The sequence below is a fragment of the Xiphophorus couchianus genome, chromosome 8 (assembly GCF_001444195.1).
Source record: "Xiphophorus couchianus chromosome 8, X_couchianus-1.0, whole genome shotgun sequence".
Lineage (NCBI taxonomy): Eukaryota > Metazoa > Chordata > Actinopteri > Cyprinodontiformes > Poeciliidae > Xiphophorus > Xiphophorus couchianus.
Window position 1 is genome coordinate 10,355,343 of NC_040235.1, and position 23,500 is coordinate 10,378,842.

General features: G+C 37.8%; 3 protein-coding genes across 17 annotated transcripts in view; all 3 read left to right on the plus strand.

Moving 5' to 3' along the window:
* The window catches only part of LOC114149993 (RIMS-binding protein 2-like), a 73,599-nt gene extending 65,029 nt beyond the window's left edge, over positions 1–8,570 (plus strand). For all 8 annotated transcript variants that reach the window (XM_028026134.1, XM_028026132.1, XM_028026137.1 and 5 more), the window contains 2 exons: positions 682–846; positions 4,105–8,570. In XM_028026134.1, coding sequence (XP_027881935.1) covers positions 682–846; positions 4,105–4,338 — 399 coding nt within the window. In that variant the 3' untranslated portion in view covers positions 4,339–8,570. The remainder of the gene's footprint in view (positions 1–681; positions 847–4,104) is intronic.
* Positions 8,571–9,337: 767 nt separating this feature from the next.
* Positions 9,338–13,072, plus strand: LOC114150077 (uncharacterized). Of its 6 annotated transcripts, none has more exons than XR_003596663.1 (3): positions 9,338–11,087; positions 11,368–11,508; positions 11,996–12,842. XR_003596663.1 is itself a non-coding variant. In XM_028026284.1 (3 exons), exons 1-3 carry the CDS (start codon positions 10,095–10,097, stop codon positions 13,047–13,049), a joined length of 1,527 nt encoding a protein of 508 aa, XP_027882085.1. In that variant the 5' UTR covers positions 9,338–10,094; the 3' UTR covers positions 13,050–13,072. The 6 variants fall into 6 exon arrangements, 5 of the variants coding, with proteins under 5 accessions (XP_027882085.1, XP_027882084.1, XP_027882087.1 ...); XM_028026284.1 differs by adding an exon at positions 13,020–13,072 and having other exon boundaries at positions 9,338–11,498; positions 11,996–12,088; XM_028026283.1 differs by having other exon boundaries at positions 9,338–11,498; positions 11,996–12,891.
* A 2,085-nt stretch (positions 13,073–15,157) lies between these two features.
* On the plus strand, positions 15,158–17,047 carry LOC114150078 (uncharacterized). 3 transcript variants are annotated; one of them, XM_028026290.1, is made up of 3 exons: positions 15,158–15,806; positions 15,912–16,013; positions 16,099–17,047. In XM_028026290.1, the coding sequence occupies exons 1-3, from the start codon at positions 15,237–15,239 to the stop codon at positions 16,150–16,152; spliced, it is 726 nt and encodes a 241-aa protein (XP_027882091.1). In that variant the 5' UTR covers positions 15,158–15,236; the 3' UTR covers positions 16,153–17,047. The 3 variants fall into 3 exon arrangements, with proteins under 3 accessions (XP_027882091.1, XP_027882090.1, XP_027882089.1); XM_028026289.1 differs by having other exon boundaries at positions 15,158–16,013; XM_028026288.1 differs by having other exon boundaries at positions 15,912–17,047.
* Positions 17,048–23,500: the final 6,453 nt, after the last annotated feature.

The window sequence follows — 23,500 nt, forward strand, 5'->3', positions numbered from 1 at the left end:
CACCACTTTATGGACTCACCACTTTTTTATTATGTAAGCAGATTGTTTTACGCTTTGAGGCTTTATCGTCTGAGCTAATTCCTCTAAATTACATAATTCATGATAGCTGAATAATTGCAGCTTCTTCAGGTAGATCCCATCCTGTGCAAATTGTCTGAGGATTTTCATCAATCAATATTGTTTGAAATCTTAAACTAGATTGCTTGACATGTTTGTGATAGAAGTATTCACTTAGGGAGGTCTGATATAAATCAAGACTAAAAATTGTGTGCTCACCAATGAAGTTAAAGTAATAAACACATAATTATCAACACAATTTTTTCTAGGAGTTTTAAAAATAAGGAGATAGTACCTGATCAAGAAAATACAATATGGTTATACGACTCTTAGGTTGATCAATTATAGCAAAAGCTGCATTAAAAAATCTAGAGTGTAATTTCTATTGAAACATTTAAGAACATTGCTGTAATTAAGCTTTTGATAGACTTTACTCTCATAGAAAAGAGATTTGCTAAATGATCAACAATCTTTTAAATGTTTAACAAATGTATGAGAAATACTCTTTCTCTTCAGTGAAGCACAATGCATTTTACGCTGACAAATCTGCCCGTTTGTCAGAGGTTCTTCTAACTTCTTTCTCTTCTTTCTCTTGATTTCTGTTCTCACCATCTTTGTCCCTAGGGTGAGCTCAATGGCCATCGTGGCTTGGTGCCCTCTAACTTCTTGGAAGAAGTGCCTGATGATGTGGAGGTCTATCTGACCGACACCCCGTCCCACTACCCCCAGGAAGAACCCGCCAACCGGCCCCCTGTAAACTCCGCTGCAAACGTGTCAGAGGGAAAACGGGTACATCATCATCGCCGCTCTCAGCGCTAGACCCTGTGTTCATCCATCCTTCGTCCCCTCTCCCCTTGATTTCCGTCTCTTGCTTCCTCCACCTGCAGTCTGTGTGCTGTTCATTGTGTGTGTTTGTCCATGTGGTGACAGTGGTGACTCTTTACAGACTAACAACTTCCCCAATCCCTTCACCCTTTGGAAAGGGAGCAAAATCCAGTGTTAACGCCTTTCTTAATCTCAGAGAAAGGAAGAAGCAAAGCCTGTGGACAGAGAGAGGATAGACCGTGGGAACCCTGCGGGTGGCTCATGTTTGTAGGACTGGTTGAGGAGGACATGTAAAAAAAAAAAGGCTCAACTCATTCCTTACACAAAAAATTTGGTAACTCTTTGCACTAAAACACAAAGTCAAATTGTTGTTATTATGTACAATTCTATTTAAAAGTGCTTAGCAACACATTGCTACCCAGTTTAAATTATTTAAGATTATTTAAGAGAAGTTTAAAAGTAAAGAAAAGCATGTTTTTTCAAACTTGATACATTTTCTAACTTTCTTGGCTCAGCTTGTGTATTTCCTCAAAGAGGCTTTGTTTCTCTTACCCACACATCAGGTCTATTTTTCAGCCCTGTTGACGGTGGATATGCCATGTTTGCTCTGAGCTCAAGAGAACCGCAGCACTGAGACATCCATTCTGTATTGTTACGATGAAACAATAAAAGGAAAGGACAAAAAAAAAAAAAAAGATTGGATATTAAAACCATTCTTATTTGCGCTCTGTGTTCATGTGTGTTGGTGTTGTTGTTGCTTTCTGTTGTCATAGTGATGTGGGTTTTCTCGATAGTGACAACGCTACCACATCTGATTTCTTTTTTTTGTTTTTCCTCACCCGCTTGGCAAAACTAAACAAACAAACAGAGGAAGATTGTTCATTTCACACCCTAAATGGCTCTGTCTGCCCTTGTACAGTAAGTTGGCAACTGCAGATATCAGATTCGCAGCTCTAATGCAAACAGCTTGTGGGCGCAGCGAAGGCTTTATTTGGTGCTACGTCCTGTTGTGACTCAAATTCCTCAAAATCTGTCTCTTCACTTGGTTTGATTTTCCAAGTTATTACTTTTGTTCTGTCAAAGCCTCTGGGAATATTCCAACTTTATTGTGCAAAAAAACATAAAAAGAAAACAATTAGAAATAGCAGTTATTGCATTAGAGAAGAAGCCTGGCATCTACAGTTGTGTCCCTGGGTGTTGTAATGTAAATGACTGTCTCCTTATGGCCGACTAATAGTGGAGTTTCTTGCTTCTGTGGTGTGATGATGTTGTTTCACATTTCCTGGCTTCCTGCTGTGTGTGTTCTATACACAAACAAAAACTAACAAACTAACAACAATAACAAAGTTGAAATAGATCAAATCTGGTCAGGTCTGTCTTGGAATGAAAAGTCCAGGGCAGAGTCAAAGCCAAGATCTTTATACTTTGAACATGCTGTGAGGTGACTTGAAAGATGTTGGCGATATAAGAAAACCCTTTAACATCTCACAGGTAAAAGTGAGTAGTGGGGCAAGTTGTTCTCAGACTCTGGTAGATTGCAATAAGAAGCATCTCACAGAATTTGTTTCACCCACAGGGCAGTATCTCTACTTAAAAGGAGGGCAGGGTGTCCACATTTTTCCCTCAATTAGATCACACATATTACACATAGTTTTTTATGGTTACTAGTAAATAAGTATTTCTTCTACAAACATAATATAAAAAAAATATAAGGCATTTACAGTATATACCAAGTTTACTTCTTTCATAAGGTTAAACAGAGAAGATGATCAACTTATCAAGCAGGAGTGTAAAATGAAACAACACCAAGTTGGCCTTAGAGAAAGAACTGCTGCAGAGGTCTGCAGAGGATTGTAAGGATATTTGTAAAGTTTTTGAAGCTATCTTATGTTAAGAAAGACTAATCAACAATTGAAAACCTTTAAGGCAAGTTTGCCAACTTTTCCTGGGGGTTGACATGTAGGTTAGAAAAGACTAAAAAACAGTGTTTGCTAGGAAGGATTATTAAAAGAAAAACAGGTTTCCGGCCCAACACATAACAACCCAGAGACACACAAATGATACACACACTCATTCCAAGGGCAATTTACAGACACCAATTAACTTAACAGTCATGTTTTCCATCTGTGGGAGGAAGGTGGAGAACTCAGTGATATGAATCACTCTGGACACATGGTATGGGGAGGCATTAACAGGGCCAACAAACCCAAGGTAGTTGTTCATACTGCACACCGTCAGGTCTCTTGAAAACCAAATATGACATATCAGCACAAATGCCAATGGTCAAACATGGTGATGGAAGGGTGATTGAGTCTGTTTTCATTCACTGGACATCAGCACCTTTCAGTCTCTGAAGCAAGCACTTACTCACGTATACCTCTATCAGCAAATTTGCCGTTTGGATTTTAAAATGTTAAAGATCAGTCTGGCCCAGCTTTCTGACCAATTCAATAAATTAGAATATTATTTTAAAAAAATGGTGAAACAGAATATACATCTCTTACACAGACTTATGTTTTCAAGTCTTCGGTTAATTGTGATGATTTTCTGTTTAAGTGAAAATATTAGATATGACCAATAAAAAAATGTAATTCAGAAATTTGGGCTTTAGGAAAATTATGATTAATACCTGCTAAAAGATTATTATTTTCAAAAGGTACTTTTAATCAGAAAATCAGGAACAAACCTCATTAAAACACATATTCTAACTTATCAGTTAAAACTGGATTTACATACTTACCTAGAATTAAAAGTACTGTTCCTTAAATAAATCCTAATGCCTCCTTTGTGTGCATTTATTTAGAAAATTTTACTTTTCATAGTCATTTAACTAATTTGTGACTATTCTTTTACTTTTCTGCACATGAACAATAGCGGTGCGAAAGCGCTTTAGCAAATCAAACAATTTAAGTTCTGCACATTCTTGAGAAAATTAATTAAAATTTCAAGATGCTCTTTGTTACCAACCTATGGTTGCTCTTTATGTTTCATTATTTTCACTTAGTGTTTTTATTTCAAGATCCTCTACAATGCTAGATTGTTAGAAATTTAATTATGATTGAAAACTTCCAATCCAATTTCAAAAAGCAGACAATCCCTTTGTGTTTTTTATCACAACTTTTCATAGCCTTTTAAGTCCAAAAAATAAAAATGAAAATAAAAAAAACATAAATAGTTGCTTCATTTGTAATATGCTGCTCCCCTGCCTCCAAACCTCCTCAGGTCACTGCAGAAAACACAGACACGGCCAACAACATTACAACCCCTGTCCGGGCGCCGTCCCCAATCGTTCGCCCCCTCCTTCCAGGAACTATGAGACCGCTTAGCCCTCCAAGGGGTCACCATGTTCCGCTGGACCCCAGGGACCCTCAAGATCTAGCAAACAAGAAGAAGAAAGGAATACTTTCCAAAGGAAAGAAACTGCTAAAGAGACTCTCTCCTGTGAAACAACAATAATGACAATATTTAATAGCATAAAATCCTATTCGTATATCTGTGGGGCTCTGTACATAGCATCCATACAATCAACTGTGATGTGACAGTACATTACAGAGTGGGCATGTGACTCACCTCCTTGACTGCGTGAGCCTAGCAAGTGATACAAATATGTTCAGTGCTGGATATAAAACACATGAATTTTGTACAGTGGAGTGCCAAAATCAAGAGTGAAGTGACTTTCAAAAACAAACGCATATTACTGTGATATTACTGTATTTCAAATTAAGGGATGCTTTATCTAAAATGAAAAACTAGGATTTTCATGACATGCATTTCTACTATTTTCTTCACCTTTAACCCGCTATGGTACCATTGTGCCCTCAAGTATAAAAACTTTGAATGGTTCAATACTTTAAAAAAGAGGGGCATTGTCAAGGAATCAATAACAGTGCTTTAATTTGCCATTTCCCAATCATTTTTATCAGTTTTTAAAAGGAAAGAGTTTCACTATCTTGCCCCTCAAGATATCTACATTCCTTCATGGAAAAAAAGGTTAACACTAACAGGCATAAAACCTTAGTTTTTAATAGTTTAAAGCAGTTTATTTGCTATAAAATTAACTTGCAAAAATACATCTGGTGCCCTAAGGACACAATGTACCATCATAATCAATTGCATAATGTTACTTTAAGTTCCAAATTATTATAGGATCACTATGGCTGCATTCAAACTTAGTAGTAGTGTGTAGTTAGGTAATGTCAAAGTCAAAGTAACGTTGTTTTATCTTGATTTGATTTGATGCTGTCAGACAAAATCCTTGCATCTCTCAAAATAGAACCTTTTAGAAATTTAAAAAAGAAAATGTCAAAATGTAAGTTTTATACTGTTTGATCAAAGTCACAGTTTTTGATACCTTAATGGAAAGTTATTAGTGATACCACATACAGATGTGATCCATAGAGTTGATTTTCACAAGGAAACAAAAAGACAAAAATGGATGCAGGATTTTTTCTTGACAGTAGCAAAAGATGTCAGGTTAAGACAAAGTTCAGGCTACTTTTATGATTTGTCAGTCATATTCTACTATTACAGTGAACTTTGTCCATCTTTATTTAATGAGAATTTCCATGCATTTTGGTTCATTTGCCAAATGAATCCAGTTTTACTCTATACCTCTTGTAGGAAGAACAGAAAATATTTATGGAACCCATCATAGTCCCTTCTATGGTAGAGACTAATGGGGATACTTACATAAACAAATAAACATTACAGGTAAACAAGTAGTGATAAAAATGTTCTGTGAGAAGGCATGCAAGGAAAAGAGAGACTGGTAAGGATGAGAGTAAGAAATATTATGAGGCTATGGTAGAGAAGGTGAAAGTACAGGGTGGTGTACTTATGGCACAGATTTGTAAGCTTTTTCATTCAGTTTTTATATTGATTTATATATGAAATGCCATGTATTGTAAGCCATGGAAACCATGTAGAATTTTAATTATGTTGTACTCATGAAGTAAATTATGTTAAATTAAATTAAATACTGTATTTCCCCCCTGGGCAACCTTAAAGTCCAATGTTGGCAACATTCAAAATATTCTTAAATTATTTCAATTATTATTTAAAAACAATCAATGCTTTTATATATATATATATATATATATATATATATATATATATATATATATATATATATAACTAGAAGTATAATGTGTACCATAGAGGGTAAATCAAGCCAAACTTTGCATTTATTCTTTTCACCAGGAAAGAACATCTGTTCCTTTAGAGGAAATCTTTATTACACTATACTGTTATTATGCGTTGTGTGGAGCAATGCTGACTACAAAATATAATCTTTTTTTAGTGCAATATTTTAGAGATGTGGTAGCATATATTTGGAAAGGAGACACTTTTATTTGTGACAAGCTCGCATTCAGAAGTAAGCCTGTTCAAATGATGAAGGAAATTTGGGGAAATGACAGCAGATTGGCATCAGGGCATTAAACGCCGGGCGAGCGCAGCCGTCTCAGTGGCCTTTTTGAACACAACACGAGCACGACATTCCTTGTTTTATTACAAGACTGACTTACAAAAGGTTTTTGTTTCACGACTGATCACCTGTGCTTTGTCACTTCTAGGATAAATAAATTACAGGAGTTTTTTTTTTGTTTTCTTTGTCTTTGCTGTCAACCTGTCATGAAACGCCTAGTTCAATAGAAAATTCTGTGTCTATCTTCTTATTGCACAAAGTGGATGTTTTCTCTGATTGGATAAAGACATAGTTCGTGTGCCTGTGGACATGTGATACATTTTGTGTTTTGCACTTTTACTTTTACCTTTTTTTATTTCTATAGTAATATTCTGCTACTCTCTTTGAATGCACTGTTGTTGATATTGCGCAGATATACAGTGAGTGGGACACAGAAACCACATAAAAAATTATAAATTAACAAAAAAAAAAAAAGATTCAAGGCATGCATTGCCCTTTGATTTCGTCATCATGTCTGAAGAAATATTGACTCATTTACTCTGAGTTTTGTATAACTTAGTTGTTTTACTTGCACTTTACCTACATTAAAGAGTATACTACACCAGATTACATGTAAGGAAGCTTATAAATGCGATTACTTAAGAATCTGGTACAAAATAACCAGAGATCAATTCCTGGGATCTCTGTTCACAAAAAATGCAGGCCAAAAACATTTGCAGGCGTACAATGACCTTAAAATTTATAGGCACCCCTGGTAAAGATATGTAAAAAGCATAAAAACAAATAAATGTATTTCATTATTATAGTTTCACACAGAATACACTTTTTCACTGCTCTGACAGTAAGATTTTGAGATTTATTTTTTCCGCCTTACTGTGCATGTTGGAAATAGAAATGTATATCCTTGGTTGGAGTTTTTGTCAAAGTTACAGTTGTTTTTAACTTTTTAATTATCACTCTGATTGTAGATATGGCCAACTTCAGGCACGTTTCTGAAGCCATTCATTTAATTATTTAAAAAGAACAGTGCACATCTCCTGAATTTAGTATTTTCTTCTCTTCCCCACTTTGAAGAATTGCTAATAGAAAAAATTGAAAATATGACAGAGCTTTTGTAATGAATGTTATATTCATACTCCAGATATAAATGTGAACTCTTGAAATATTCATTTGAAGCTAATTTTCTGATTAAGTGAAAAAATAGTGCACCAGCAATGAAAGATTTTTATTTTTTATTCACTATAAAACAAAAATTTAAAACTTTGGTGCCAAAACACTGGAAGGGACTGTATGAATTTATAATATTTGAGCCCAACATTTAATTTCCTTCTCTGATCACATTTTAAAATTCAAATCCAATAACATCTGATAATCCGACATCTATGTAAATTAGAATAGATTTGCAGCAACACTACATTAACAAATAATAAAATCCTGTTTTTTCTTACTTTTGATGGAAAGACAGCTTAATACAAACACAGATTAAACCATTGTCCTACCTCAGTTTTCGATTTTTATTGATACATTATGTATTCATTTGTCGAAAATATAGTGAAAAGTTGTTTTTTTTCAATAATATGCATTTTTCAAGAAACTTCATGCTATATAAACAATTTTCCATCATGAAGATGAAAAGTGGTTCTCAAAACCTGAACTCCTGGTAAAAAGGATTGAGTCACAGCTTTAATTGAAGAAAACTTTACCATCTCCCAATTGTCTTTATTTTGTATTTGTGGTTGTACTTGAAAGAGCTTATTGTTTTCATCAGGTTTCTGTTTCTCATTCTTTCTCCACATTGTTACTGGAATGCATTGACTGCAGAAAGCATTTGACTGGTGGCAAATTTCCATTTTTCTGTTCTAATGTTTCTCTTTGTACAGTTTCAACTCTAATCTGTCAGAAATACTCAAATGAGACGGTCATAAAACCAAAATATTCACCTGTGAATGGGTGTAGTGTCGCCAAACGCTGTAGCTCTTTTGTACTTTGATCCATTTGTAGATAATTTCTAAATGTTTCTACTTGATTTTTTTTCAATAGCCTTTTATTTTTAAATTGCACTGAAAGTTCCTCTCTGTGTAAAAGACTTCAAGCATTCTCCATGGTGTCCTTTGAAATCACATGTATCAGTCCACCATACGTGCTTGCTTTGTGAAAAAAAAGAGAAATCATTATAGATGGTATTTATGATAATTATGTGTGAGTGTACATGTGGGAAAATACATCTTTTATAACCAAATTAAATTTGATATTTTTCAAAAAACTCTTTCTTTATGTCATTTATATTCAAATATATGTCATTGGAATAATAGGCAACAGTCCTTCTTCTGAGAAACAGTTATTCCCTAATTATTCATTCCCTTGCAAATTTATTTCAAAATTATTTTAATTCAATTTTAGTTCAGTTTACTTAAATGGCCCCAGTGCATTACATTTGGTTTATTATTCAAATAAGTTCAAAACATTTTCTGTCTAAGGAAACCCAGTGACTTGCAGCATTCACTCCTCCTGAATAAGGATGTAGCGATAGACAGCACTGTGTTGTCACATTGTGTTGCTGACTTCACAGCAATCCTTCATACTTATATTATGTTCAATTATGCCTCAATCTGAAGTTTGGCAGTCATCTGTGCTTCAAAGGAGCAACAAAGAGCAGAAAAGAGAAAAAAAAAAAGAGACAGTATGACAATTGTTGCAAGTCACTTGAACTCTTCCCTTTATTCACCTCTCCTACTACAACTCCTACTCGACTGTTTGAGAGAACATGTCGAGTTCTCACAGCTGGCCTTAGAGAGCGACACAAAATAGCAACACAAACATTTGAGAGACCTCAAACAACGACCAGAGAAGCTGTGAGTCCTGAGAGGAAGAGAAACAAGAAGTTAGTTTACTGTTGTAGATGTGAAAAACCCACAATATAGCAAAGCATTATTTTACAAGCTAATGTAACCAGGATCATTTTCTATATTAGATTTAGTTTATTTATTTTATTTTCCATTTTGTTAGATTTATTTTTTAAAGGTTTAATTAAAAATTTTTTCCTCTTCCCCTTAATTTATTTAACACCAACCAGGCAAGAACATTAGTGTTCTCGCGTGGCTCTGACGTCATGTGACAGCTGCACATCAGCGTCCTAAATTGACAGCACAGTTTATATGGCTGCAAATCGCAGCTTAGGCAGGAAACGCTGCGGGACTCTGACGTGCAGCCGGGTGATTACTCAACCAAACGTTGCAAGAATCACGGCCAGGTGCGTTGCAGATCCCTCGCGCAAGGAGTGGCTGGAGGGATCTTGACAATAGCAAGGATTGTCTGGTTTCACTGACCAGACTGGCGAGCTAAAATAAGCAGGATCCAGAAACACAAGACTTATCTGGGAACATTCTTCCGAACTAATTGGAGGATCAGCTCAAGTCCCCATTGAAGGAAGTGGATTATTTTGGGTTTTTTCATCATCAACAAAGACTGGTGGACGTCCTTGGTATAAGGAACTTTAACTTGTTTTTTCCTTTAAACTATGGACTAATGTGTATATATATTGTAAATACTAAATACAACTCACCAATTTGCACCATCTTACTGTCTCTGTGCTTTACAAATTGCCATCTCCTCCAGTAGCCGAACCTAGCTAGACTTTAAGAACTGTTTGGATAAATTTTAATTCTGATTATTTAAAATCTTGTTAATCCTTGAACGCAATGTGGGTTACATTACTTGGCGAGCTAGCCAGGAGGTTGTTGGCATTTTGTTAAACACAAATTTATTTTTTCCTCCTGTCATCATCAATATGGATGAATTTCAAAACCTTGATGTAAAAATTCCCAACTCTGTTTTGGTTGAAGGCATTTCAGGTGAAGATGATAAAGAGGAAGTATTTGACTTTTTGAAACAATATGGTAAGATAACAAAGATTGAAATCATTTCTGAAGCGGATTCTGAGTTTGAGGGCCAGCTTGTGGTTGAATTTAGCAGTGGTACAGTAGTAGCTGAATTGCGTTCAATTCTGCCATATGCATTCAAATCAGCTGAGAAGTCAGATACATTTTTTATTTCTGAATTAGCTGTTGTATATGCAGAACATGTTGCACGGAATAAAACTAATTCTTATTTACTTGAGTTACAGAAACTTGCAAAGCATTCTGGCATGGACTTTGCAGAGGTGTTAAAATCCACGATGACTCAGATTGGACAATCAGTTGCTGAACTTCACTCAGCTGCTAAGATGGAGGATCCTGATGAGAAGTCTGAGGTTACGGCAGCATCTGCAGATCCAACAATGAAGAAAGAGCCAACGTTGTCAACTACCGCTGATCCTAAAGTTCCCAGACTGAGAAGTGAGCAGCAACCTACTTCACGACAGAAACCTTCTCTTCATGATGGTGATATCCAACCACTTGAAGTCCAGCGCTACGTGGTGGAACACATTATGAAAGCTGAGGAAAGTGCTTACCATCTACAAAGGCTCCGAGTGTTTTCTGGACGGCTGCCTAGACCAGCACATGAAGCAGACTATGAGACCTGGCATTCAGGAGTGGATCTGCTATTAAAAGACCCATCAGTTTCTGAGCTTCAGAGATCGAGGAGGATCGTGGAGAGTTTACTTCCCCCAGCCGCTGATATGCTGAAACATTTAAGTTCAGATACTCCACCTACAGTGTATCTGAACATATTGGATTCGGCATATGGCACAGTACAAGATGGAGAAGAACTTTTTGCAAAATTCATGGACACTTTCCAAGATGCAGGGGAGAAGCCATCTTCATACCTCCAGCGGCTGCAGGTAGCATTAAATTTAGCCCTGAAACGAGGTGGTGTGTTGGCCAAGGATGTAAACCGACATCTCATAAGCCAGTTCTGTAGGGGTTGTTGGGACAACACTTTGATTGCTGAACTCCAATTAAAACAAAAGAAACTGGTCCCACCTAGTTTCTCTGAACTGCTATTGCTTCTGCGTACCGAAGAGGACCGGGAGGCAGCTAAAACTTCCCGGATGAAACAATATTTGGGGTCCACCAAACAAAAAGTAGTCAGTCATGCGCGATTGACTTGTGTTGATACAGGTGATGGTGGAGCAGTTGCTGCTTTAACCAAATTGACTCAGCAGTTAGCAGAACAACTGACAGATGTACAGCAGCAGCTGGCTAAGTTAACATCCACCACCACCCAGCCAAGGATTACATCACAACCTAAGGTAACACACAGTAAGCAGGGTGTAAAAGGGGGCAATACAGTGACATCTCAACAGTACCCACCAGTTCAGGTTAAACCTGGTTATTGTTTCAGGTGTGGTGAAAATGGTCATATTAAGCCACAATGTAATAATGAACCAAACCCTGCTCTTGTTGCCAGAAAAAAGAAACAGTTTGCTCAGCGACAGCAGACCGTCTTTCAGAAGAAGTTAAACTAGGCATGGTTCCTGTTGCGGGACGAACTGGAACCAGTCTCAGCCAAACCAGTCCTTTTTTTGAAAACAAGGCTGTGAAATGTAAAGAACTGCAAGCTAATAAACTACCCAGTCAGCTACCCAAAGGTCTGATTGGATCAAAGCGTGCTGCTGTTGTTGACATTGATGGTCATGTGTGTAACTGCCTTTTAAACACTGGTTCACAGGTGACAACTATCCCAGTTTCTTTCTATAATGATAAGCTAAGCCACCAACCTGTAATGCCTCTGGATAATTTGTTACAGGTTGAAGGTGCTGCTGGACAGTCTGTTCCGTATCTGGGGTACGTGGAGCTGGTCATCACATTCCCTGAAGATTTCATAGGAGTAAACACAGAGGTACCAACTCTCGCTCTGGTGGTCCCAGATACTAGTCCTGATAGGCCATCTAATGTACTTATTGGCATGAACACACTAGAGCCACTGTATGAACAACATCTTAGCGGTAACCATGTACAATTTCAACCCATGGCCCAAGGATATCGAGCGGTCCTGAAACTGCTACAGTTAAAACACCAGCAAAATCAATCAGGAAATGCAGGAACTGTCAGGCTATTAAGCACCACTCCAGTCCTTATTTCACCTGGTCAAACTATTGTCTTGGAGGGTTCTGTTAAAAACACCCCTCCATCTGCAGATAAGTGAGCCATTGTTGAACACCCTAGCTCACCTTTACCAGGGGGTTTATGTGTTCAGAGTTGTCTAATTACATTGCCACGGCATCCACCATATAAAGTCCCAGTGATCATGAAGAATGAATCAGAGCAAGAGGTGTCCATATCACCATTAACCATTATTGCAGACATTGGGTCAGCACCTACTGTTTTGTCACAACAAATCACATCTCAAACCTCACAACGAACCACTTTGGAGTTTAACTTTGGAGACTCTCCTATTCCACCTGAGTGGAAAGAACATATTATCAACAAAATGAACAGCATGCCTGAAGTATTTTCTCATGATGATATGGATTTTGGCTGTACAGATGCAGTTAAACATACCATTAAACTTAATGATGAAACGCCTTTTAAACACAGAGCAAGGCCAATCCATCCCCAAGATCTGGAGGCAGTCCGTGAACATCTTAGAGACCTGTTTGGAGCTGGCATTATAAGAGAGTCTAAATCACCAATTTCCTCTCCAATAGTTGTGGTTCGGAAACGTAATGGTTCCGTCCGGCTATGCATAGATTGCAGGAAACTGAATCTTCAAACTATCAAAGACGCATATGCCCTTCCTAATTTGGAAGAATCTTTTTGTGCTTTGACAGGGTCCAAATGGTTCACTGTGTTGGATTTAAAATCTGGCTATTATCAAATAGAGATGGCAGAAGAAGATAAGGCTAAAACAGCTTTTGTAACTCCCCTTGGATTTTGGGAGTGGAACAGGATGCCGCAAGGAATTACAAATGCACCTAGCACGTTTCAGCGGCTAATGGAGAGATGCATGGGAGATCTGCATCTTAAAGAAGTCCTTGTCTTCCTCGATGACATCATCATCTTCTCTGCCACTCTGGAAGAGCATGAGGAACGGTTGCTGCGTGTGCTCTCCCGGTTGAAGCAGTTTGGACTAAAGCTCTCTCCAGAGAAATGTAAGTTTTTTCAGTCATCTGTACGTTATTTGGGACACATTATCTCTGAAAAAGGAGTTGAAACTGATCCAGAAAAGATTGATTCTTTAAAATCCTGGCCAGTCCCCCGCAACCTTAAAGAGTTGCGATCTTTTCTGGGTTTTGCTGGATATTACCGAAGATTTATTAAAGACTATGCCGCTATTGTCAAACCACTTAATGAATTAACCCGTAGTTATCCTCCTGCCCGCAGTCCTGCGAAGCTGAAGAATCCAGAAGGAAAGTATTCGGATCCAAAGAAATCCTTTGGAGATAAATGGACTAGCCATCAGCAGATTGCCTTTGAAACAGTCATTTCCAAATTGACTACAGCACCTGTTCTTGGATTTGCCAATCCACAACTGCCATACATCTTACATACTGATGCCAGTACAAATGGGTTGGGAGCAGTATTGTACCAAGAGCAGGAGGGCAAGCTGCGCGTTATTGCTTTTGCTAGCCGAGGCCTGTCGGTCAGTGAGTCAAAATATCCTGCTCATAAACTGGAGTTTTTGGCTCTGAAGTGGAGTGTTACTGAAAAGTTTCATGATTACCTCTATGGGACTAACTTTACAGTTGTCACAGATAGTAACCCTCTCACCTATGTTCTTTCTTCAGCCAAGCTGGATGCTACAGGTCACCGGTGGCTAGCAGCACTGTCTACCTACTCATTCCAATTGCAGTACCGTGCTGGAAAACAGAATTTGGATGCTGATGCTCTGTCCCGACGCTCACATGAAGATATTTCTAGTGACCAGCACTGCCGAGAGAGGGAGCTCATTCAACATCTGACCAGTCAGTTGGGTAATGGTAAAAACACCCATGACATTTCCCCTGAAATTGTGGATGCCATCTGTCAGAGTTGTATAATCCGAACACAGAACCAAACTGAACTAAGTCGATCTGTCGCACTGGTTGAATCTCTATCTGTCTCTGTTAACTCCATCCCTGATGGGTTCAGCAATGAAAAGTTGCATGGTTTGCCTCTAATCCCCTCTCTATCTCAGGGCGATCTCCAAGAAGAGCAACAAGCTGACCCTGCTATTCGTGAGGTCATTCATCAACTGGAGACTGGTGAGAAGGTCCTTCCATCAGTTCGAGAGGAGCTACCTGACCTTCCTCTGCTCCTGAGAGAGTGGAACAGGTTAGAGTTGGTGGATGGAATCGTATATCGGAGAAGACATGATGGAGATAAACTTATCTACCAGCTAATCCTACCGCCCAAGTTACGACCAGCTGTTTTAAAGAGCTTGCACCATGATATGGGGCATATGGGCATCGAAAGAACAATTGATCTGGTGCGCCAACACTTTTTTTGGCCCAAAATGACATTAGAGGTGGAGACCTTTGTAAAAACCTGTGGTCGTTGCGTAAGGCGTAAAGCTCAAATAGAAAGAGCAGCTCCATTAATAAATATTCAAACAAGCCGACCACTTGAACTACTATGTATGGACTTTTTAACCATTGAACCTGACAGTAGTAATACTAAAGACATTCTTGTTCTTACTGATCACTTCACCAAATTTGCAGTTGCTATTCCTACCCCCAACCAGAAGGCAAAGACAGTTGCAAAGTACCTCTGGAATGAATTTATGGTTTATTATGGAATTCCAGAGCGTATACATTCAGACCAGGGTACAGATTTTGAGTCCAAGCTCATTAAAGAGCTCTGTGAAGTTGTAGGCATGAAGAAAAGCCGTACTACCCCGTACCACCCACGAGGGAATCCAGTCGAGCGCTTCAACCACACTCTGCTCAATATGCTTGGAACCCTGGAAATGAAACAAAAGTCAAAAATGGCGAGAGTATGTCAAACCTTTAGTACATGCATATAACTGTACAAGAAATGTGGTAACAGGGTTCACACCTTATGAACTCATGTTTGGTCGTTGTCCTCGTCTTCCTGTGGATTTGGCTTTTGGTTTACCCGTCAGAGAACAATCATCCATTTCTTATTCAGAGTATGTTAAGAATCTGCAATCCAGCCTGAAAGAAAGCTACAAACTAGCTTCTGAGAATGCCCTTAAGTCAGCTGGAAAGAACAAGATCCGTTTTGATCAGAAAATTACACCATGCAGTTTGGAGATAGGAGATCGAGTACTGGTTCGCAACATCCGTCTGAGGGGTAAGCACAAGCTGGCAGATAGATGGGAGCATGGGGTGTACAAAGTTGTTGGCAGAGCTGAAAATGTACCAGTTTACACTGTACAACCTGAACACAAAGAGGGACCAACTCGTACTTTACATAGAGACCTGTTGCTTCCTTGTGGCTTCCTGCCAGTTTGCTCCACAGACGACCCTTCCATCTCCATGCCTGCCTCACAACGAAAGACTCGCAGCCAGGATGTTTGCCATCCAGATGTTCCTGATGTGATGGAGGAGGATGAGGATGCTGAGCCATATGTGCCAGAAGCTTCCATCCTACTCCCAACCAGATCCCATGTGAAGGTGAGAAAATTTAAGTCATCACCGGAATTCATGACTTTGCAGCCCATTTCACCTTTGGTTCAAAGTGATGCTGAAGCACCAGAGTATTCTGTACCTCTAATTCAGAGCACAGACCTTGAGACTGCTAGTCCATCTGAAAATGAAGAATCCTGTTTAACAACTGATTCATCACTGTCTCACCATGAAGACAAGCTACCTGTAGAACAGGTAGAGGAACTTTCCGAACCACATGTGGCTGAGGCTGTGGAAGTACACCTGGAGGGAGAAATACCTGACGAACACATAATTACAGTTCAAGAACCTGATGCTGAGGATCGTCTGGTTGTTCAATCTGAGTCATCTATAGGTCCTGCAAGTGTCAGCTCACCCTATAACTCAGTTGAGTCTGAAACATTGCCCAGGCGATCAGATCGACAGCGTCAACCTCCTAGTCGTCTAACATATCCTGTGTTGGGTAAGCCACTCATTTCAGTAGTTCAGGCTCTATTGCATGGTTTGGCAAATGTGTACACTGAGGCTCTTAGTCAAGTTTCTAATGTGAATATCCAGAAAAAAAAATTAATTTAAATAACCCTGCAACGGGACGTGCAGGAATTAAAGAGGGGAGGATGTAACCAGGATCATTTTCTATATTAGATTTAGTTTATTTATTTTATTTTCCATTTTGTTAGATTTATTTTTTAAAGGTTTAATTAAAAATTTTTTCCTCTTCCCCTTAATTTATTTAACACCAACCAGGCAAGAACATTAGTGTTCTCGCGTGGCTCTGACGTCATGTGACAGCTGCACATCAGCGTCCTAAATTGACAGCACAGTTTATATGGCTGCAAATCGCAGCTTAGGCAGGAAACGCTGCGGGACTCTGACGTGCAGCCGGGTGATTACTCAACCAAACGTTGCAAGAATCACGGCCAGGTGCGTTGCAGATCCCTCGCGCAAGGAGTGGCTGGAGGGATCTTGACAATAGCAAGGATTGTCTGGTTTCACTGACCAGACTGGCGAGCTAAAATAAGCAGGATCCAGAAACACAAGACTTATCTGGGAACATTCTTCCGAACTAATTGGAGGATCAGCTCAAGTCCCCATTGAAGGAAGTGGATTATTTTGGGTTTTTTCATCATCAACAAAGACTGGTGGACGTCCTTGGTATAAGGAACTTTAACTTGTTTTTTCCTTTAAACTATGGACTAATGTGTATATATATTGTAAATACTAAATACAACTCACCAATTTGCACCATCTTACTGTCTCTGTGCTTTACAAATTGCCATCTCCTCCAGTAGCCGAACCTAGCTAGACTTTAAGAACTGTTTGGATAAATTTTAATTCTGATTATTTAAAATCTTGTTAATCCTTGAACGCAATGTGGGTTACACTAAATAAAAACTTCACCATCTATTTGGCAGTTTTGCCTCTCTGTCTTTAGATCCACTTAATCCTCCCCACATCATGACACTATTCAGTAATCATGTGTATGGTTTATTTTGACTGATGTTACATAAATAAATGATGTTTTAAAACACAAAAGAATTGAATGGATGAAATTAATGCATGTCCAAACAGATTAGCAATTTGTTGGAAGGAATGATGGAATGACATGCCATGATGCACAAGTCTGGATGTTGTGAACAACTAACAGTTGTGAGAACTTTAATTTTGATCACAGAAATCTACCAAAGTATGTGAGAAAAACCAAGCTTCTTTTAATGAATCTTGTTGACGCCAGATGGTCTTGCATTGACTGACTGCAGGACAGAGGTTGATATGGACCAGGCGCTACTCATCCATGAATAGACAATGGGACATGAAGGGCAGAGTAGCGGTGAAACATGAAACTTGGCTGGAAAAGAGAACATCATAACCAAAAAACCCCAAAAACAAATCAGCTAAAGCTAATTCAGAAGTATTTTACTCAATCTGATTATGCATCTAAACTGAGGACCATATCGTTGATTTACCTAAATTTTTTCAAAGAAAACAGTAACGGAGAAATAGTTGAGTTTTGTGTTGATTTCCTGCATTGATGAGTTTCTCTGATCATCGTTACAGTGATTAGAGCTATTTGAAACTGAAATAATTTTGACAGCTGACCCTGAAGATGAAGATTCTTACAAACACATTTTTGGTGATTTGCTCTTCAGAGAAAGAAACAAAATGCTCCCTTTGATTAGCTGATAATGAACACAGGCAGTCATACTCTTCAGCAGAGCAATTTATTCATCCTTTTCACTGATGAAGGAGTTGATAGGCTTATTTTTTAAATTAAACTAAAAGAACGTTTTAATGTTGTTTCAGTCCTTTATGTCTGTTGCACAAATGAACATGTTTTTGTTGTCTTAAAAGTTTATTTCAGTGTATTGCAATAAATGACATGTTAAATAATAGTGTCTTAATAGACAATTAAGATCACAGCTCTCTCTTCTGCACTACCTTGAATACAAACCACTGAAATAGCAGAAAAAAAGCTTAAGGTAGGACAACCTAAAAACATTTCTAATATAGAAATATGGGCTTTAACCCTACGGTAGACTGTCTGATGACAGCTTTAATGGGATTCAGCCCTACTAGCTCCAAAATCTACACAAGACAAAGAATAAATATAACTGTAATAGTGGCAAATAGCCACGAGGGGGAGCCATTACGAGGATGTCTAAGGTATACTTCTACTGCACGTATAGAGTCGGAGTTCTATAAAGAAGGGAATGTGTCATGAATTAAACACTTCAGATTATCAAACTAGTATTTATATTAAAAAGACTGTAATTTTCTCTTAAAAATTAAAATGCAAAAATGTGCATTTCATACACTTAGATGTGGAAAATTAGCAGTAACTCAAAATAAAAAAAAAATGCTTGAATAATCAGCTTCCTTGGGAATCACTGAATTAATACGTAGTTTCTGTTTCTCAGAAGTAATTTACATGTATGTTTGTTGCATTGACTGTTGCAATGCAATAGGTTTTGCTGCTCATAAAGATTGGACAACATTCCACGAATTATCTGGCATGTCTTGGTTTTGTAGCAGAAACAGCTGGTTTAAAATTAAGGTGGTGGGCTGGCCACTTTATGACGATCATGTTGTTCTGGAATTAAAATAGTGTGTGCTTGTCTGTGTGTTTGAGGTCAGTAATATGTTGAGAACAAAATCCCTCCAAGAGAATTTCCTCTCTGGTATCTCCTAATCCATACCCCATGCTTCTGATATATTGGCCCATTGTCAGGGCTTCTTTTCAATAACTCATAGAAACCGTCTAACTGCTTACATTGGCTCATTCCCTCTCATTTTGTCATTTTTTTTATCCATTGAGGTTGTAGTTTTCTGTTTTACTGTTTCTGGTTTTTGTTTCTGTTGTCAAGCATACAAGAACATTTTGATGAACCACCTATGATTTTTTCTTTTCCGTTTCTGTATCTCTGTTTTTTGCATGTCCAGATTTTAATGACAGTAATTTGCTCTTGTGAACAATGTTTGGAATGTACAACCTTTGCAGCCTTCATGGTTAAATAAAACCCAACAGTTTCACAGCATAAATGACCTCACCTCTCAGGACGTGAAAAAGTGTCACAGTCTCACTCTTGTTACTCATCATCCATCATTTTGAGTTGTAGTTTTAATGATAAATTGATGCAACAAATATCAAAACATGACTCAGATCTTTCATTTTCCAATAAAAGGCACAACATCTGTACTTATCTTCCCAACCCTTATGTTGCTGTTTCTTCTCAAACCTCTGGAGGGCAGCAGTGGTTTTCTTGTCAGGTACTAAAAGAGGTCTAGCAGTGAGGTGAAGTCACACATGTAGGGACAAACCTACAGATCTCTAAGTTATAGCAGCATGTATATAATTAGATGTCACAGACAGGAACACTGTGTCAGAAAAAAGACATTTCTAAAGGCTTGAACTTGAAAATAGTTATCCAGACTCTTCTTTCTCCCTTTTCACATTCTCCTCGTCACACTGTGCATGTTTGTTTTTGCTCAGTGTGAATGTTGATTCATGCAACCTCAATCACTTCAATACCCCAGACTGTCTCAGCAGGGTTATGCTGAAACAATCATCCTTTTCTCACGGAAGTAAACCAGAAGGGAAATGAAATTGGAAAAACATCGAATGATTTTTGTTTTGTTGCCTTTTTGCTCCCCATCCTTCACTTCCCTCACATTCTCCTTAGTTTTCCCCCCTTATTTTTTCCTTTCAATCTGTCACCTCCTCTTCCTTCTCTGCTCACCCTCACCCTTATTTTTTCCTCACTATCCAACAGATCTATATTGAGCTGTAAGTCTGAGGCGTCCCTGCGGGCCGATGGATGTTTAAAATTCTTCCTGGTTGTAACCTCTCTATCACTGGCTTTCTTCTTGCCTACCATGTCACCAGAGGGGGGCATAAGGAGACATCCATCTCCTGCTGGCCTTTCACAAAACCTCAAAGTGCCAGTTAAACACTCTTCGTCCATTTGACCCTCATGCTGTCAAAACCACAGCAGGGATCTTCCAGGTAAAATATTTTAATTTGACTTTGATATATGGACAGACCTTTTGAGACTGAGAGATTTCTTTCAGGCATGTTGGCTTAAATGAATAGAAAACCTTTCTCATGGATGTACCATGTGCTTCGACATAGTATATTTTTGTGTATCTACTGTACACTTGCTTGAGAAACAAGTATGAAAGCAGAAACAAAAAAGGCAAAAAGAATAAAATTCAAACATATTCAAGACTACAATATGACCATCATTTGATTTGTCATACAAAAATAACTTTTCAGGTCCTTCCCACAAGGAACCTCCTGGAAGCTTCTGGTAGAATCTAATGTTTTTAACTTTAGTTCTCTCAGGAAACACAAGTGTGGTGATATTTGTGCCTGCCATTCATCATCCCGAGTCGACACTCATCTAGTCACCCTTTGTTTGGCCTCAGTCTGCTTCTGTAATTAAAAACAGGGAGACTGAGCAGAAATACACCACAGCTCGTGCCAATCACCCTTACCTGTGTTAAGGAAATATGGCTATTTTTGATTGTTTAATATAGTTAAGCTAATGCCATGTGCGTTTAAGTAGATCAACATTCCTATTTGGACAAGCTGATGCAAGGTAAAAGATCAGAGATAAACATTCTCCTGGCAGGGTTGTAACTTAGAGCAGCCATAAAACCCTATGCTCTTGAAAGGCTTTAAATTAGTAGGCCATAAAGAATATCTTCCTCGGCTCACAGGTCAGAGGTCGGGGGTTTCCCAGGAGCTCAGAGTTGCATCTGGAGTTGATCACAACTTAGGAATTTTGGGAACACTTAAGGTTTAATTTCTGATATACCTTTTTAATATTGGTAGCAATAGTGTGTTAGATTAAAGTATATTACCCAAGCTACAAGTACTAATCTAGTAAATTGAATGTATTTGAAAATGTACTAACTATGACAATATCGGAATCAAAAGAGAATGATTTGAATGTTATGTTTTACAGGTTGAAAAAGACTTCTATCTCATTATTGTTTGTGATAAAGCAAAGGGTCAAATCTTTGGAGAAGCTGACTGCAGAGGAGCAAGATAGGTTTTGTGAAAATAACTTATAACTTTAATAACTAAAATGACTCTTGATATTTGTCATTAAAACTCAGGGGAAGGTCTAAGTTTTTTCCAAGGTAGCTCTTGGTTGGTCAAAACAGAGGTACGCCCTATTTGCATATATTAACAAAGAGAAACGCCTTCACTAGAAAAAGGGAATGCGCAACAATAAGAATTCAGACAACTGCCCTGTTTTGCTTTTAAGCCTCAGCTGTCTCCAAAGGCGCCTTTGTTCTTTTCTTTTAATTCTTTTGTCTCAGGTAAAGAATGTACTTCTTTGTACTCTGAAGTTTTCTTGTTAAATTCATACGGTGTTTTCTATTGAATTAAACTCTGTATCTCTGTGACGTCATCGAGCCTCGCCGTCTGTTTTTCCAGCCGTGACGGCATCCGCTCGGGACCCGGCTAACAGGAGGAAAAGAGAGCCATGCTGTTTCCAAAATTTAAGCTAACCTAATAAATTTCCTCCTTAATACCTGCTATTGTTCCAGTATCCACTTTATCATCTCTCCTCTGCAGCTGAGCTGAAAAAATCAACAACAACAACAAAAAAAAAACACACACCCAACCACCATACATATTCCCCTTCTGGGACATTTAAACATTTTCTGTCCAATATCTCCAGAAAATGCACAGACTGCCTAAATCAGTCGATCAGTTTTTTGAGAAGAGGTTCTAGTGTGCAGAGACACACATTCAGTGATCTATTCTAGTGTTAAGAAAAGAAAGTCAAGAACAGGAGGGTCGAGTTTAGAGCCAATATGGACAAAATAGTTTTCACAATATATTTTTTGAAGGATTTTAATATCTATGGTGAAACAATTTGAACTGGATTGTTCAAATTGACAATCCAGTTTAGAGATAGCAGCTGTCTCAATCCAAGCTGACAGAAACAATTCAAACATTATTGATAACTAATAAGGTTTATTATTTTTAACACATGATTGTCATAGGTATTATTGAACATTACTGCGTTCAGCTTAATGTAAAAAAAGGATCTTGTTCTTAATTAGGAATATATTAACATTAAAAACACTGTTTGTAATACTTTTCAAGAGTACACATATGTTTCAGTACAAGAATCAAGTAATGGAAATCAAGTTTATACCACTGACTGCAATATCTTATTGAAAAAAGTGTTAAAATATTAGTTATTTTCTAAAATTGAGTCTCAGGTAGATGCTTTTTAAAAACCTTTTCTGTGTATATGTCCAAAAACTCAATCGTTGTTGAAAAAATGCAACAAAGTCAGTACAGTCTTCAAATTAAGCTCTAACATGGAGTATCTTGGTTAGAAAAGCAACTTTAATGCTCTGACAAGCAACATCTAAAAAACGTCATAATTTATATATTAAGTCTGACTTAACTTATGCACCTATTTATCAATCAAGTTTATTTGTATAGCACATTTCAGCAACAAGGCCGTTCAAAATGCCTGACATCATGAAAAACAGCAAAAATACAAAGTCATAAAAGACAGTAAACCAGATCTACATTCTCCAATAAAAACAAAACAATGTTTTAAAGCAGATCAGTTTGTGGAAGTGCTAGGATTGTAGCAACATGTGTTCTGACTGTTTTGAACAAACGGCAACATATTTAATTGCAGTTAGTCATTTGTGAGGAGAAAAAAATCATTGCAAAAATGAAAACATTAGTTTTTATTTTTAAATGATCAATATATATCTTTGGAGTGCTGGTTATTCCAGTCATTGTAGCTCCTTTCTGTTCAACTCAAGCGTTTCTCTGGAGTTATTTGAAAGCAACATGCTGGTTATGAGATTTCATACAGACAGAGAGCTGCAGGTGTCGCTTTTCCTTTTTTATTGTTAAGGAGGAAAACACTGTGATTGCCAAGGAAACTCCAGATGAGTTGAATCAACAGAGTAATTCAAAAAGGTAATAACACAGTTTCACATGTCGTACACACATTAGTTGGCAGCCAATTTAAAAATCACAAAATTAGCTGCATTACACTGTCTGTACATCTACAGTTGCAGACTGTACACCAACAACAGGTGTCAGAAATTATTATTCTTTAAGAGACTCAAATACAAAACATTTAAAGATGCTTTGGTCAGGATCCTTATTTGACACTTTAGATCAGATCAAAACTATTCCCTATAAGTAACCC

Coding starts and splice junctions, on each gene's coding strand:
- LOC114150077 (XM_028026283.1), top strand. CDS start 10,095: ATGGATGAATTTCAAAACCTTGATGTAAAAATTCCCAACTCTGTTTTG. Junction 11,499..11,995: donor GGATTACATCACAACCTAAG/GTAACACACAGT, acceptor AATTTGTTACAG/GTTGAAGGTGCTGCTGGACA.
- LOC114150078 (XM_028026288.1), top strand. CDS start 15,237: ATGTTTGGTCGTTGTCCTCGTCTTCCTGTGGATTTGGCTTTTGGTTTA. Junction 15,807..15,911: donor CAACCAGATCCCATGTGAAG/GTGAGAAAATTT, acceptor CCTCTAATTCAG/AGCACAGACCTTGAGACTGC.